General features: G+C 39.7%; 1 protein-coding gene across 6 annotated transcripts in view; it reads right to left on the bottom strand.

The window, feature by feature from the left end:
• CHST8 (carbohydrate sulfotransferase 8) overlaps positions 1–18,598 on the bottom strand; it is a 765,708-nt gene that overhangs the window by 469,246 nt on the left and 277,864 nt on the right. For all 6 annotated transcript variants that reach the window (XM_056525793.1, XM_056525790.1, XM_056525789.1 and 3 more), the window contains one exon: positions 13,170–13,406. In XM_056525793.1, coding sequence (XP_056381768.1) covers positions 13,170–13,284 — 115 coding nt within the window. In that variant the 5' untranslated portion in view covers positions 13,285–13,406. The remainder of the gene's footprint in view (positions 1–13,169; positions 13,407–18,598) is intronic.

The following is an 18,598-nucleotide window of genomic DNA, read 5'->3' as shown; positions in this document are numbered from 1 at the left end:
AATTTACAGCTTCAAGACAACCACTTTGCTATATAGAAACAGTGAAAAAAAAGTATTCAGCAGATATTCTAAACTCCATTTAATCAATATTCACATGCTTTTTGCCCAATGTACACTTATAAAAACAATAGGATTTGGAGGGATTGTTATCTTTTGCTACACGTTTTGTGCTGGAGTCTTATGATAAAGCTTCCTAACACCAGAGGTATACACCAAATCCATTCAGTGAGGGGATTTATTTACACACAAAGCTGGATGTTAAGATTTACTAGAACACACTTGTCAGGGTAAAAACAGAGGCAACAGCCCACCCGCCCATGTGTCACAAAGACTGAGAACCCATCTCACTCAACTTAAATATAAAGTTTGACTTTTTGCTCCACCACGATTTTACCAAAAATGAAAAAGCAAAACAGCTCTGCAATGCAGGTCTACAGTGATAGATGTGTAATTGTAAAATGCTGGGGAAAAAAAATACAACACAGCACCGCTAAATGAGATTCTCACTTTTCTTTTCATAAACTCCCCACAAATATCTTCAGGCAGAAAAAAAATACCCAGGTAGGTTATGCAGTCTCCTTTGGTGGGTAAAATCAGATAATATGACATTTACATCAATAGCTGTGCAGCACTGGAGAATGTCACATGTCCAGTGTGGTTACTCTAAAGGAGTGGTGTCCAACCTGCGGACCTCCAGATGTTGCAAAACTACAACTCCAAGGATGCCTGGACACAACTCCCAGCACCAACGGCTGTCCGGGCATGCTGGAATTTGTAGTTTTGCAACATCTGGAGGTCTGCAGGTTGAAGGCCACTGCTCTAAAGCATACAGCAGAACATGGAATGTTAGGTCTATGAAAAAACAAATAGAAAGATAATGATATTTTAACCCAAAAGATCCCAACTATTATTACAAATATTTATTTGAATAACAAAATTATAATAAATAGGAAGTAAACAAAATATTCTACCTGCTGGTAAAAAAGATGGGTTTGGTACATAGGATACTTACCCAAGTTCACACACCATAGAACCACAGTGCCAGATAATCTGTTCATTTTCCAGATACTCCAGAATGGGGCTATTTTTTGCAGCATGGTTTACACCAAATAAGGTGTGTGTTTTGCATATATGCCAGGAAAATAAAGTATATGTTTTTGTGGGATGCCAGTGTATTGGAAAGTATTGTCAACTTGCAATTAATAGAAAAAGCCAGCAAACTTATTGTCAGACAACAGTTGCTGAGCTTCTATAATGCAGAAGGACAGTTAGTACTTACTATTTTGGATGAAGATACAAAGCCTGAGAAACGATGAGGTTTCCTAATAATCTGCAGAGTGGATGCATTACCAGAGCAAACGCACCGCAGACACTAAAACTGCAGGGAATGATAAGAGATTCCAGCTCTGAAGTCTGCATTTTAAATGCAGCTCCTGACTATAACTCAGGATGAGTAAAAATAGAAGTAATGCAATGTATTATCAAAGTCGTGGTACAATACAGTTTACATACATACAAAACTAGAATAGATCTTGACATCTCACCATGCAGATAACTAAAAACACTCAGACAGCATTTTTAGATTCCACAGAGGCCAAACGGTAGACGCCATGCCAGTAATAAAACATTGGAAGAACATTTCTGAAAGCTGTGTGGTAATGTTGTAGATGGTAGAATCCATGCAGGGATCAAAGACAATAAAAGCTGAATTTTGTGGCTGTATTATTACATGAAAGAAACAAGGTTTTAAATGCCAGTAATACACATATAGTACATATTTATAGACAACACCAGGAATGAAAGTGGCAGCTGTGTGCCCTAAAAGCTTGCAAATGCTATTAGTCACATAATAAAGGAGGTTTACCTTTCAAGGTATCTGTTTGTTATAACATCTTTATCTACATTAGTATAAAAAAGAAGTGACAGTCATTTAGATTATCTCCAGATAAAAATGAGTAATGGATTAATAATTAAATTAATTTATCATGCTAATATATATATATATATATATATATATATATATATATATATATATATATATAATTGGTGTTTTAGATTAAACATGGGGCAGACTGCAGGGCCCTTGCAGCCGCACTAATGAACAAAGAGAATTAACAAGGATTATCAAGGATATATAATCAGAAAATTGAATAAGACTGGCTCCTTACATGACAGTGCGCTCAGCCTATCACCGGCCGAGGCAGGACATCGCTGCGGCCAGTGATACGCTGACGGCTCTGTGACGTTCCCGTCCCCAGGAAGCAGCATGAAGATTGCAGCGGTGAACAGTAAGGCCGATACTGGAGCAACGGGGGAACGTAGGAAGGTGAGTGAAAGTTGATTTTGTTTATTTTTGCAGCCCGGGCACACAAATATGTAAAATGAATCAGTACAGATGTCCTTTATTAAAAGGATTTCTCTAAGCTAAAACGTTTAACCCCCGCTGTGCCCGGGCTGTAAAACTATACATAATAAACTTTCACTTACCTGCCTACGATCCCCCGTTGTTGCGATATCGCCGTCCCGTTCTCCGGTTCTGGTCTCTTCCACTTCCTGCGGGTCAGTGACTTCACTCTGTGCTCAGCCTATCAGCGGCCGCAGCAATGTCCCGTCGCGGCCGCTGATAGGCTGAGCGAAGAGTGAAGTCACCGACACGCAGGAAGAGGAAGCTGATCGGGACCAGATCACGGGCGGCGATATCGGAACAACGGGGGATCGTAGGCAGGTAAGTGAAAGTTTATTCTGTATAGTTTTACAGCCCGGGCACAGCGGGGGATAAAAGATTTCAGTTGGAGAACTCCTTTAATCATTTCCAGCGCCGCGGCACGCAACTCATACATTTAAAGGGCCGGCGGCTCATAGGAAGACGGGGGAGCAGCGCCCGCAAGTCACATATGATTAGTTCCCCGATGTGGGGACAGCGCTGCAGCTGATAATTCATTCATTCGAAGGGGGGAGGGGCCTGATCGATATTGCGGTATAGGAAAAATTCATATCATACAGAATTTAAAAAACGGTATTCGGTATGAACTGGTATATCGCCTAGCACGAAGATTAATTATAAAAATATTCAACACCACCAGTACTTGTAGCTGAGTTTATTACTTTGCATTTGTCTTTTGCTATCATTCAGGACCGGACTCTCCTCTTTTTTCCTATAAGAATTACCAGTTATGAACTTCTCAGTTCATGTTTCCACATACTTCCATGCACTGATTAAACACATCTTGGCTACAAGTACCAGTGTTGAATGTTTGTATACTTATTATTATTTTTTGCTTTTATTTTATTTTAATATACTGGTCTTATTCTTTTTTTCTGATATGTATCCTTTATAATCCTTGTTAAAGGGGTATTCCAGGATTTTTTTTTTGACTGTGCTACAAGGGCTGTAGAGTTAGTGTAGTTCATAATATAGTCTCTGTACCTGTGTAACATGGTGATCTTGAAATTTGTATGTGATCTTAGCCCCAATGTTTACTCATAACAGCATACAAAATGAGTGTTGTCTTAGGTTTTCCCAGGTTGCAGTGCAGCCCGAGACATTATATCACTAGTCAGGGGGGGGGGGGGGGGGATGGAGATCATTCTCCACAGGGCTGCAAGAAATTGTCCCAGGTGTGCTTCAATGGGTCAGGTGGCTGATGTGTGGGAGGGGGAAAAGTAACTTCACACTTACAAACAAGGTATTCTGGGACTTTTAGTTGGAGGAAGAGAACTCCACCAGGAAATAGCCATTTCACAAAAAGAAATCAGCAGAATTATGGTGGACTCACCATAAGCCCAAAGACCAGCACAGATCCTTTCTAAGCATGTTGACTACTGTCTGGCAGGTAAGTACTAAAATCATCTTATGGTGAATAACCCCTTTAACCTTATTTATTGATGCAGCTGCAGCCTACCCCATGTTTCCTCTAAAACTCCAATTGTATATTATATATATATATCTTTATTACAATACATTTTACATTTATTTAATTATTATCTGGAGATAAACGATATTCTTGAGGACTATCACTGATATATAGTGTGTGTGTGTATATATATATATATATACACACACACACACACACACACACACAAGTATAATGACACTTGAAAACCAACACACAGACCAGTGGTGGATCGGGGGGGCAACAGGGCAATTGCCCCCCCCCCCCCCGATTAATTTCCCCCATAACATTCAGGACACAAGGATGTCCGGTTACCTTTCTGCGGCCCTGTGTTAACCTTATAAACACGGGCCACCGGGAGGTAGCACACGCAGGGATGTCACTGACGTCCCATGTGTGTGCCCATAGGAGCAGAGCGGAATGGACCAGCGAGGATGCGCGCATGGTAAGTTACCAGCAGCATGTCATCTTCAGTGCCCCGTCCACTGCTCCTCCGGTCCCAGGATTAGAGATGAGCGTAGTTACAGTAATTCGATTTGTCACAAACTTCTTGGCTCGGCAGTTGATGACTTTAGCCTACATAAATTAGTTCCGCTTTCAGGGGCTCCGGTGGGCTGGAAAAGGTGGATACAGTCCTAGGAAAGAGTCGATTTTTCAGCCCACCAGAGCACCTAAAATTTTAACTAATTTATGCAGGCTAAAGTCAGCAACCACCGAGCTGAGATGTTCGTGACGAATCGAATCACTGTAACTTCACTCATCTCTCCCCGGGACCTACTGCTATGGCCTATAGTAGATCATGACCCCTGATCAGAGGAGCGGTGGTCGGAGCACTGAAGTGGGGCAGTACACAGACATACAGCCTCCAGCCATACACTGTATATGGTTGAAGGCTGTATGTTTGTGGGGGCCACTGCTTACCTAATGTGGGGTATTTATAATGCCTACCTAATGTGGGGGAACTACAACCTAATTTGGGGGAATTATACTGCCTACCTAATGTAGGGGAGCTATGCTGCCTACCTAATGTAGGGGAACTATATTGCCTACCTAATGTGGGGGAACGACAACGTAATGTGGGGGAACTATACTGCCTACATAATGTGGGGGGGGGGGAACTATGCTGCCAATCTAGTGTGGGGGGAACTATGCTGCCAACCTAGTGTGGGGGAACTATGCTGCCTATCTAGTGTGGGGGAGCTATGCTGCCTACCTAGTGTGGGGGGAACTATGCTGCTTACCTAGTTTGGAGGGGGGGGGGGAAACTATGCTGCCTATCTAGTTTTGGGGGGGGGAACTATGCTGCCTACCTAGTTTGGGGGGGGGGAACTATGCTGCCTACCTAGTGGGGGGGGGGACTATGCTGCCAACCTAGTGTGGGGGGGGGGGGAACTATGCTGCCAACCTAGTGTGTGTGGGGGGGGGGAAATATGCTGCCAACCTAGTGTGGGGGAGCCATGCTGCCAACCTAGTGTGGGGGAACTATGCTGCCTACCTAGTGTGGGGGAACTATGCTGCCTACCTAGTGTGGGGGAACTATGCTGCCTACCTAGTGTGGGGGAATGATGCTGCCTACCTAGTGTGGGGGAACTATGCTGCCTACCTAGTGTTGGGAAACTATGCTGCGTACTTAAAGTGGTACTCCACTGTCCCAGCGTTCAGAACATTTTGTTCTGAACCCTGAGTGCGGGCTGCAGGGGTTGTGAGGTCACGGCCACGCCCCTTGTGAGGTCACATTACGTTCCCTCAATGCAAGTCTATGGGAGTGGTCATGTCGATCACTGCACGATACTTTGATAGTGCCCCTCCCGAGACTAGACTCTGGATCCGCCCCTGACACAGACTGTGTTACAAAAGGGGGTCTCCTCGACAAAGGTTTGCACCAAAACCTACATTTGGGAGATGTCACTCCAGAGTTCTGACTAACCAGCAATGTGTTTTGTAGGTAGAACATGGCACTTGTCGGTATTTCCATTATTTGTTTATATGGTGATTTATACTTTTGCTGCTTATATGCACTTGCAACTTCACTAAGCATTTTAAACCTGATATGGGATCCATTGCATATTAAGGTTTACAGTCATCATGGACATGGGATATTACCCTCCCCCTGAGTAAGATTCCTCCCCTATATTTATTATATGAATTCTGATATGTTGAAACAGTTTTTAGTGTTAACATATTAAGAGCTGAAATGGACGTATTGGTTGTTTTCCAAGAACAGATATAATTAAGAATCCTCAGATTTTTAAATGAAAAAAATACAGATCAACACCAATAATCAATTTCTACAGGGGACACATTCATTACAACAAATCTTTTCAATAAACTTTTTTTCCCATCCAGTGTCAAAGCCAATTTCGCATAATATGCCACTTTGAGACTATTCTAAATTTAAAATGGAGAAAGATGTATAGCGTACTGAGCCAGGACTACAAACTGGCCCCGGGCCATTATTTGATAGCATCATCCTGAGAGAGAGAGAGAGAGAGAGAGAAAAAAAAACCTTAGTTTAAAATGCATTATGCTACATTGTGATCTAGGTGATGATGGTAAAAAGCACACAGAGAAACTGCTCGTATAGGAAAACTGTAAGGTTATCAATCCTATAGAAAAAAAACAGGTATGAAGTGATAATTATCTCACAAGTAATTCCAGCAGTGCAAATGAAAATGTCACCACGTCTGCAGTACAACATACAAGACAAGTGGACACAGAGTCAAGCCAACCATGCATGCAATCGGCATTAGGCTCGCCCTACAGGAAATGAATACCAGGGTCAGAACTTAAATCCAGAATAATGAGCAATGATCATTCTGTGCAGGAGGACCCAGCTTTCTCCGACACATCATCATTACTGGAAAATGCATAAAAAATACTTCCTGTTTACCAATCCCCAGCCTCATGTTAACCCATTATTTATGCTGAATAGAAATGCTACATAGCAGAAGGATTATTGTCAAGATTATGGGTCTGAAAATGCACTGTTCTTTTTCACTGGTTGTGTCTGATATTGCTGCTTTCAAGTGAATGGGGGACAAAATGCAATCATAGGTATAATCCATAGACAAGAGTTTCTAAAAAAAATTAAAAACTCTGGCAGTTTTTTATTTTATTTCAGACAGCCCATTTCCCTCTGACAACCTGACACAAATGTGTTTCCTGCTAGTAGGGAAAGATCATAGTTATCCAGTTCTCCAACCTACCTATTGGCACACAATTTATAATTCATTTATTTATATGGTGCCAGCATATTCTGCATATTTCACAACACTGAACAGAGTTTGTCATCACTTACATTGTGAGCTCCAATGGGGATTGGGACCAATCTAAATCCAACCCAATTGCCAATTCACCTTCCTTCCTGCTGTTCTGCCCACTATGCCCCTCAGATCTCTTGGTGTCAGCAGTCCGCTACAAAGTGTCAATTTCCCTCTTTTTGTAGAACACACTATGCTATCTAAATGTACCTCCCAACTTCATGAAGGCAAAACTGACACATTTCGTGTGATGGGTATAGAGAGTATTAAAAGATCTATCGGGGGGAGATATGAGAAGACTGCTCCTAAATAGAGAATCCTTCTGGATGTTCCTGCTGGAAACCAGGGGACCAAATGGTTTTAATTTACGACAAGATCTTATTTTAACATATTAACACCTTATGGCATTATGTTATTCCCTGTCTAAGAATGTAATATAGTGTGTGTTAGACATAGTCTTGCAATATATATGTTTATATTCTATTCTTTTTTTCTGTATTTCTTGTTAGCCTATCCGCTAGTGTATCAATATTAAGCTGGGTGTTGATAGTAAAGGATGTAGGGGACAGCTCCTCTCCATTTTGATTCCATGCCTAATTTTTTAACTTTGCCAGTAGTACACACCTATAACGACCATGTGACCTATTAAAAGGATATATAAAAGTGTTACTGTGTTACTATGTTTTATGCCATGACTAAGGGCCCTCTAGCCCGAAACGCATAGGCAACTACCCTCGGTTGTACCGGTTATTAATTTGATGCCTCAATAAACTGGACGTTTTACCTGCCATCCTGGTGCTGTACATTTTCCATTATCTAACTTCACCTGGACCTTCTATAGTTCCTCACAAGTGACTTGTGCCTCTTTCTCTGGATCAGTGGGAATCATAACTATTGGACCATTACAGATGTGGTTCTCAGAAAATTTGTGCTATTTGTGGCCAAGCGCCATAAGTTTCCATTAGCAGAAAACCTTGAGCTATGTGTTATGTACTATACATGACATGACTGCTGTTTGCTATTTAAGAGAAAACATTGTCCGTTATCTTCTTACCAACACCCCTGTAATAGTCACCATCCCAAATCGTACATTTCAATAAAAGCATTATCCCCTCTCAGCACAAAAGTTATTTCTCGCTCTGCTTTAATGCAATCTTTCCCTGAAATCCATCAGTAGAGAGTGAAGGAGGGGTGAGGTCTCCAAGAATGCAGGGTGCATATGTTTGAGCAAGAATTGCTTTGCTATGGATAAATGCAATCAAAGTTTATGTGCTCAGAGAAGCCAACAGGAGAGGATTGTTTCACCGGAAAGATCAGAAGAAAATTGTAACTAAATGTTGTGGAAAATGACTTAGATATTGCTTGCTCAGGATGGCATCACAATTAGGTTGGAATGGGATGCACTGGGAGAAAGAGGAGAGACGAATACAAACAAATCAACACAAACAGCCACTGTCAAGAGCACTTTACTGACGGAGAGTAATGTAAGCATTACTTAAGGTTTCTCGACAAGCCGGCACAATCCGCTTGGGCTCAACCTACCAGCTGAGGATGTTTCTCTTTTCTCTACTTGAGCAATAACCAAATTAGCAGCTCCAGAAGTGACAATTTTGCTTCATAACAAAAAGGAGGGTGTCAGATACTTTTTGAGCATCCACAGAGGAGCCATTGCCTTTTCCTCACAAAGAAAACGTGTCTGACACTTTACATACAAGCTGCTTCTACTGGGTACTGCACAACCCAACGCTGTTTCTACTGCCTGAATGGCATAAAGGAGTGATGCCAGCCCACAGAGCAATGCCTGTGCCTCTCCAGTTGCCCCCAAATCATTTTTATTTATTTTTTTAGCAACAAACATAAGGTTATGTATACTTTTGCATCCATGTATTTAAAATAGCAAATGAACCAACTATTAATAATCTCCCAACCATAGGTGGTACTTATTTTTATTTTTTTTTATCAGGGAAACCATTTTTAAAGGGCCATTTTTATTTATTTCCACAGTATAATCCACTTAAAATGTAATAAAATCTTGTAGTTCTAAAAGCAGCCAGCTTGAAATACCAGAGGAAACAATTTCTACATTACTGCTGATGTTAGGGGAAAATATAGGGGGAGATTTATCAAAACCTGTCCAGACAAAAAGTTGCCCAGTTGCCCATAGCAACCAGATAGTTTCTTTTATTTTTAACAAGACCTCTGCAAAATAAAAGAAGCAATTGGATTGGTTGCTATGGGCAACTTTTCCTTTATTGAAATACATGACAGCCCTCTGTTGAAAGTATACATCATGAGCTTATCCTAGCGTATATGTCAAACAGTTCCATAGTGTGATGGGAACAAGGCCTCAGGCCCACATATATAAATAATTCAAACACATGTACTTTCAAGATATACACATATACACCCAAAACATACAGTCATGCATACATACACTTGCTCACTATACACATATGCCCACTCTCAAACACATGCACACTCCACACACCCCCCCACATACACTACTCACATGAACAGCATTTTTGGTATTGCCGCCTGCGTAATTGTAGGAACTATTCATATATGTTGTTATTAATCCCACTCTGACAACAGTATAAACAAAACAAAAAAAAAAATACCAAATGCCAGAATCTTTTATTTTTAGTCACATGATCTATCGGAATTTTTTTTATAAAAAGTGATCAAAAAGTCCAGAGAAATATAAGTGCTGTATAGAATACATGTATCAGAATAGGGCAATTTTAAGTATATTCATAAAAGTTTAAATTTTTTTTTTTTTAATAAGGACTAAGAATTTAGAATATTCTATATCTACACTGCTACCCTGCTTCAGCGTTTGAACATCATATCAAAAGGTGTTCACAAATGGCAGTAAGGTTTTAAACACTTACTAGTCACCATAATAGCCTCCAAGTGCTTACCAAGCAGAATTTGGACACCTAACGGATGATTGGATGCTAAAAGTTTGGAGGAAAACATCATTGAACCAGATGACCATACATATGGAGGCGTGGCTCATTTTGCAGAAACCGAACTGACATCATTTAGAGCCACAAGCTAGTACAAGAGTTTAAATTAGTATAAAAGAACAGGTTTTGAGAACATCTCCATATGTACTCAGGCGTGGAACTAAAAAATGGTGGGCCCCATAGACAAATTTTGGGGCCCCAGTAGATGTTTAAATCACACTAGCATCTTGACACTAGGTGCCAAAGCAGCAAGGACACTGCTAGGGTCTTCAATAATCATGGGCACAAACCCCTAGGCATATATTCTGCTCCACTTCCAACACTAAAGAAAATAAAAATACATGACCTTGATGACATATAACATTTATAACATATGAGTTAAGGTTAAGATGTAGCACCTCAGCAATACATTGCCCCTTGACATACTGTGTAATAAAAATCAGCACTTTTGGGCCTACAAATTATTTCTCTTCAAAAGCATCAATTTATGTTTAACAGTATACTGCTAAATCATACAGTTGTACAGTGAACAAATAATTGCCCAGGAATTTCAAGATGGTTGGCAGCCCTTCACTCTCCCACTTATAATATGGCCAAGCACATTTAGTAAACTGCCTCCTGCTCAGTGAGGAATATATCAAAAGCATGACACCACCCCCAGAGCTGAAAGGGCATTTTTTATATGGATAAAACAATGGAGGAGAGTCACAAACAGGCATCATATGCATCTATTCTTTTTGGGTTATTTTTCTGACAATTAGTTTTCAGGTCCAAAATTCTGTGCCAAGATATTTTGTATAATAGATTTTTTGGGCTTGCTGCTTCTATCACCTAATTCACAGCTTAACATACCCTGTATACATGTAAATTTGGGCTGCCACAGAGCCACCACTAAAAGGGAGCTCAGAAGCTCAATGGGAGCTGTATAAATGGAGTGATTGAAGTTCCACTCACAAACCAACTGCCCTTAGTAATGTAGACTATGAAGCCATAAACCAGACCCTGTATCATTTTACAAGACCCAGTAAAAGAAATTTGTCTCTATTAAATATTGCTTTGCCATACAAGAAATATTCATTGTACCTAGAGATCCAGAAAATCCCGGGGACTTCATGTATAAATTGCCAGAGACAAATTGTTCAGCTCGAAGGTTATTAGGAAAACCTTAGGAGTAAAAATTTGTTTACACAGGCCACTTGCATCAGAATAGTTATTTGTATTCCATATCAAATGGCATCAGTTTGGCTTTTATTTCATTTAGCTATAATTTGCATATATATTACATTATAAAAACTGTATGCAAAGCTTTGGACAACATTGACGGCACAGGCCTCGACAATGAGCTGACATCTGCCGGTGGCCAAACGATGAATGCATAAGTATACTTGCCTAGGGTATGGAAAAACCAATGTGTAATCTCATGCAAGCAGGATTCTTGTACTGAGTGTGCATGTAGAAAGAACAAATTACATTCTTCTATTCTAGTGGTCCATTCTCTAAAGTAGCAGACAGTACTGGAACAAAAAGATGCACTTCTAGTAGCCTCAAGACAAAAAGCCTCTCCAGTGTTGCCAAATGTGCTTCTAGCCCTCAACATAGCAATACATACTGATCTTAACGCCTCTTAATTCATTTAGTTAAAAGGGTACTCCGGTGGAAAACTTTTTTTTTTTTTTTTATCAACTGGTGCCAGAAAGTTAAACAGATTTGTAAATTACTTCTATGAAAAATCTTAATCCTTCCAGTACTTATTAGCTGCTGAATACTACAGAAGAAATTATTTTCTTTTTGGAACACAGAGCTCTCTGCTGACGTCACCAGCACAGTGCTCTCTGCTGACTCCATTTTAAGAACTGTCCAGAGTAGGAGAAAATCCCCATAGCAAACATATGCTGCTCTGGTCAGTTCCTAAAATGGACAGAGATGTCAGCAGAGAGCACTGTGCTCGTGATTCAGCAAGAATTCCAAAAATAAAAGAATTTCCTCTGTAGTATTCAGCAGCAGTACTAGAAGGATTAAGATTTTTTAATAGGCGTAATTTACAAATCTGTTTAACTTCCTGGCACCAGTTTATTAGAAAAAAAAAGTTTTCCACCGGAGTACCCCTTTAATGCATTTTTGTTGACACGGTCATTCATTTTTGGGTGTATTTTCCAACAATGCTAAAAAAAATGCAGCACTTCCCTCTTTAGGAGAATTTCTGAGCTTTGTTTATTCCTAACTTCCAGGTTTGTGAAATTAATGAAAAATAAAACAAGCAGAGCACAAACAGAGTAACAGGTGTGGTATATTTGCATAACAATAACAATGTACACACCTTAAACACATGATGTTCAACACAGGCGAGTTTACATCGAGTTTCACGCTCCAAGTTTGAGCCAAGGTTTGTTTTCCGCAGGAAATATTTAGCAGTGGAAAATCAGCAGCAGATTACACTGACTTAAACTGGGTCTGCTGTGAAATTTTCACTGCTGCTCAAACTTGCAGCAGGAAACTCACTGTAAACACCTGCTTGTGTGAACGTACCCATATAGTGCAATTATTTAAATAATGGCTGCCCTATTAATCGTTCACTATATCTTGCAGCCACAGAACTCTTTAAGACCACAACTATTAAAGGGTTCCTGGCTGAAATAATCTTTTTTTTTTTTTTTTAGAAAGGCCCCCAAAAATAAGATGATTGGAGGATCCCCCATTTCTTTGCATTGCTTTTATAGAGAAAAAAAAAAGTATGATAAATTTTCCTAATTTAAATCAGCCAGGTCCTCCAGAGTGGATGGTCTGTGCTGTGGCTAATAAATCATGAAAGGGAGACATTTAGGTGGGGTTGAAGCAACACTCAACGGCAGCAGATTTTTCTAACAAAAGGATTTTCTTAATGGAGATAATTCATAAAAGGGTCAGGGGAACCAAAAATGGAAATTCCCTTTACATGATCTTGGTGTCTTTTATGTGTTATCTAATCATAAGGATGACTGTTAACAATTGGTAGCTTATTGAGAATATCTGTTTTGTTAAATTGACAAAGATAATAAAAAATGTCTGACCTGATGCCAGTCCTGGCTGGTTGACCATTTCTTCAGGATCTTGCAAGTGAATGAAAACTACGAGACCGGCAACTCCAAACAGAACGATAAAGGAAAACATGCACGTCAACCTCATAATTATTCCGCTTAAATCAATCCCGTATTGATCCAGGAAAGTAAACCATTCCAGCTATCTCCTGGGGGTCACTAGCTTTCATCTTCTCATTGTTTTCCCTTTGGGTTCCACAAGCCTCACACCTGCAAAAAAATAATAAGATGAGCCCTAAAAAATTCTCTACAAAATGTATCAGACAAGTTATATATGAACACATTTTCAATAATATACAAAATGTATAAAAAATCCTCAAGGATTTTACCCCAAAAGGTACATAATGATGTTTAAATAAAATATCATAGGATGCTTTAGTTAATTTTTATTCAATACATATATAAAATTGTATATATAAAATAGTATATTGCACTACATATCCTCTGGCACAAAATATATAATGTATAAAAGGATGAAGAAAACCACTGGGCCCAAGTCATGACACACCCCCTATATATATATATAAAGATCAAAAATGGTGAAAAAATATGTAAAATAATGTCCAGCACTCTGGTGACCTTATTATGTGTATGAGGTCTAATTGAAAAAATTCCGGTATGAAAGATTATTAAGTTTGTAACAATTATTACAATTCTTTGCTGAGCGATGTTACAGTCTTTGAAAATGATATTGTGGCAAATAATATATCATTGCTGTTGCAACTTATAGCTGGTTAATAGAGTTACTTAATTGAGCTCAAACAAATATTGCTGCTGGTAGTGTAGCTCACCCGCTCCTATGGGACTCTGCGTACGATGTCCTCTATGATATACCTCGTGCGGAGGCGTTGGCAGAAGGTATCTTTGCTGGCAGAGTGGATACCTTTGTGGGTGCGCTTGGCAGAGCATCTCCCCTGACCTCCGCACTGTTGTTAACAAAAGGGGGTACCGCTGGATGGTATGGCGCCCCTCGTGGTGTGATGATTGAGTCCTGGGCGGGTGAGCAGATGGATTTCTCACAGCAGGATTTCGGCTCAGATCGTGGCAAACATAGAGAAAGTCCGGAACGGATTTAGAGCTGAAGTTTTACCGGTCTCAGTCTTTTCCAGGTACTGGTGCCAGATTCACACTTTGTATATACGAGTGCGATATATGAATGTCCTAGACGCGTTTCAGGGTTCTATTGCAGGTAACGCAGGACCCTTTCTTCAGTAGGAATTTTATACATGATATATTTTGTGCCAGAGGATATATAGTGCAATATACTATTTTATATATACAATTTTATATATGTATTGAATAAAAATTGTTAACTAAAGCATCCTATGATATTTTATTTAAACATCATTATGTACCTTTTGGAGTAGAATCCTTGAGGATTGTTTATACATTTTGTATATTATTTTTTCATAATTCCGGCCAATGGTTTGGGCATATAACCAATTATATCCTCGGATTGTGTTTTGTGAGCTGCACACATTTCTATATTTTTACATTTTCAATAAGTTTTTTTCTTACATACCGCTAGTATTCTAAATGTAGTTCTAATTCTGCTGTGGGATAAAGTACAAAGTCTCACCCCTGTGGGCGATTTTCATACATTCAGTCAACCTTAAAAGGGAAACTAACAGGCTATTCATGCACACTAAACCCATTATATTGGGTTATATTGCAGGTGAACAGCATTAACATGAAGGGTCACTTACATAAATTGGTCCAGTGGATTGAAAATGATGGCTACAGGTATCCTCATTGCTACAGCAATGCTGTTTGCAATGGAGTCAGGGAGACGGCTTGCCAAGCTCCCCTGTCTCCTCTATACACAGCACTATGCCCGCCCGTCTGATGAATATTCTAATTTCTTCACTCAAACATCCTAGCGACGCAAGAGCTTGCTGGCACATGAGCGTTCTGCCATTGTAGCAGAGCGCAGGCGCAGCTCCAATGTAGGTCGCATCACTAGGATATGAGAGTTAAAAATCTAAAATATTCATCAGATGGATGGGCATAGCACTGCATATAGATGAGGCAGGGGAGCTCGGCATGCCTGCTCCACACCTCCACTGCGCAAAGCAGTGCTGTGGCAATAAGGGCACCGTAAGGCAGTTAATCCACTGCACCAGTTTATGTAAGTGACCCCTTGTTGTAACGCTGTTCACTCGCACTGTAACCCAGTGTATTGGGTCTAGTGTCGGTGAGGAGCCTGTCATTTTTCCTTTAATATGTAAGGTAAAGCTACTACAATACTACTCTCTAGAGAATACAAATACTATAACAGTGTGTAATATAGTATAGACTATAACTACTATAATACTGCCTCCTATGTCTAAAAATATAACTACTATAATGTGGACCCTATAAACAAGCATATATTGCTACATAAATGAGATTTTAACTGTTCTAACACTGCCCTATGTACAAAAATATAAATGCTATATTCCTGCCACCTAAGTATAGAGAATAACTATTATAATTCTGCTCAAATATGTACAAGAATATAATTACTATAATACTGCATTTACAGTATGTTTAATACTATAGCTACTGTAATACTACCTATGTACAAGAATATAACTACTCTAATACTGCCTTGATGTAAAAGAATATAACTACTATAATATTGGCTCACCAATTCTTTAGAGGGGTTATCCAGGAAAAACCTTTTTTTTAAATATCAACTGGCTCCAGAAAGTTAAACAGATTTGTAAATTACTTCTATCAAAAAATCGTAATCCTTTCAGTACTTATGAGCTTCTGAAGTTGAGTTGTTCTTTTCTGTCCAAGTGCTCTCTGATGACACGTGTATCGGGAACCGCCCAGTTTAGAAGCAAATCCCCATAGCAAACCTCTTCTAAACTGGGCGGTTCCCGAGACACGTGTCATCAGAGAGAACTTAGAAAAGAACAACTCAACTTCAGAAGCTCATAAATCCTGAAAGGATTAAGATTTTTTAATAGAAGTCATTTACAAATTGATTTAACTTTCTGGAGCCAGTTGATATACAAAAAAAAAAAAAAAAAGTTTTTTTTCCTGGATAACCGCTTTAACAACTTATCGCCATAACATGAGGGGTTTCCCCTGCAAAATTATGTATAGGGATGATTTCTGTTGTTTTTAAAAAATTTTATAACACATTTACTTGCAACAAAAACTGGATTAAGCCTTTCAATTTTTAATTAACTTGTTATAAGATTTAGTCCATCTTCGACTCACCTCTTCCACCCTTTTACTATTAAGTATAGACCAGGCTGCAAGCAAATGTCACAAGAAAAACTGGGTCAGAGCAAATGTCACTCCTGACACAATCACTGAAGCTGAACGACGTGATCAAACATCCAAGAAGAGATGGAAGCGATAATGAAAACCACTTGTAAGAGAGCCCCAGTGCTCAGAACGCACATCACAGCAGCCACACCACGCTTATTAAGACTGGCTGCAATTCCAGGTAAAGCTCACCTGTCACTGTGTGTTATCACCCACCCAATCAAAATATACATCAAAAGCTGCAAAAAAAAAAAAAAAAAATACATGCACGGGCACAGAATAAATAAACTCCATGGATGTAAACACTGTTTCCCAGATGTGTGCTGCCAACCAGAGAGGACCATATGCGGATATCGGATTGTTTTTTTTTCCAAGAGAGATATGTCACCCTGACAGGGCCCTTAAGCTACGATCAAATCAGCTTTTCACCCTTTGCCCCTCAAATTAACTCAGAGAGACTCCATTATAAGTGCATATGGTTTGACAACACTGACAGATCCAGAACTATTGATAAACATCAAACATACGATAAATTGGTACTTGAGTCGAAGTGTATGCTTTATCAGATTTTATAATCCATATGGAAAGTATACTGGCCGTGCTTATTCAAGGAAATAGTAAATAGCAATGTTTTGGGCTAGGCCTTTCTTCAGGCTATGCAAAGCATGGGATTCAGATGTAGCTTACAGTGGTAATCGGCTTCCGTAAATTAAACATATAAGAAACACCAATCTGGTCTGTGGGAATGAAGCAGGCTGTATGGCAGCTGAGCATGGCATATCTAGCAGTGTGTATGGGTTCCACGTAAAATAGAAGATGACAAATAAAAAAATTAAGATAAAAAAAATAAACATGAAATCTATGCGTAGAAAAGCATAAAGAAATATTTAATAGGTATTGGGTAAGTCTGGGCACCCGGAGCAATACGATCCAGAAAGAACAAAATGTTGGTGGAGGATAAGCAACATTAGTCAAGATTCAAGGGATCTCTGCCACCTATATCCTCTTCTAGATACCAAGTGGTAAGTCCGAAGCAGTCCTTTAGTTTCTGTCTAATGTGTGCAGGGAATAGATGTTAGAATCTGGTCCATGTAAAGAAAAAACGTTTCACCCGTTTTTCCTTGAGTAGTGAAGATTCTATCCAGTCCATACATAAAAGACAAGTTTTTTAAGGAACAGATGGATAGAGGAGGGGGTGAATAAGATATCCAACAGTGAAGTATGGATTTCCAGGCAGCTGCAGAAATGTAGAACAAATGGCATTTGTTATGGACCAACTTCAGCGAGGAGGAGTCTGGAGAGATGCCAAAGACAAACCAATGAGGAGTAAGAGGGCAAGTCCACATACTCCCAAACTCGTTCCCAGAAGGCTCTAAAAGAAGGATAGGACCAGAACCAGTGTAAAAGGTCGGCGTGAGGGACTGCGCATTTTGGGCATGTGTGGTCCGTGGTGTTGCCAATGAGGCAACCCCTGAGTGGAGAGATGTATGCCCTATGTGTAATTTTATAGGCCATTTCCCAGGCCAGCAGGGCCTGTAGAATGTAGTGAGTCGTTAGGTCATCCAGTATGATATGCCCGAATTGACACTCTAGTAGCAGAATAGCAGAGACAGCATATGATAGTATTTTATTTAATCCTTTTATTTTCAATTTTAAATAGATATAAAAACGGTTACAATCCATTGTATTCAACAGTGACCAACCATAAATACAGCATCATTCAAAAAGTCAATGCGTATACAATATCACCATATAAAATATAAACATTTACTTACCCCCCACCCCCTCCCTCCCCACCTAACACCCTGGTCCAGGGCAGAGAAAAAAAAAAAGGGGGGGGGAAGAATTATTTTTACCAAAATCTCTAGATCTTGTTCCACTCTCTTCTTCCTCTCTTACTCCTGATCCATCTAAACTCCCTATCCTTCCTATTACTTAGTCCATCTTTCCACTCTTCTATCCTTGGCCCCTCAGGAAATATCCAGTTCCTTAAAATCACCAGTCGTGCAAAGCAAAGGGCCCTATGTAATACATACTCATATTTACCCATATTTTCTATAGCGCCAAGTATATTAAATTCTATTGTACGGGCACCTCCACCGAGATTTTATTCTCGATCTCGCAAATTACAGATTCCC

The sequence above is a fragment of the Hyla sarda genome, chromosome 6 (genome assembly GCF_029499605.1).
Source record: "Hyla sarda isolate aHylSar1 chromosome 6, aHylSar1.hap1, whole genome shotgun sequence".
NCBI lineage: Eukaryota > Metazoa > Chordata > Amphibia > Anura > Hylidae > Hyla > Hyla sarda.
The sequence above is the reverse complement of the archived record's forward strand: the minus strand, read 5'-3'. Positions and strand labels throughout refer to the sequence as shown.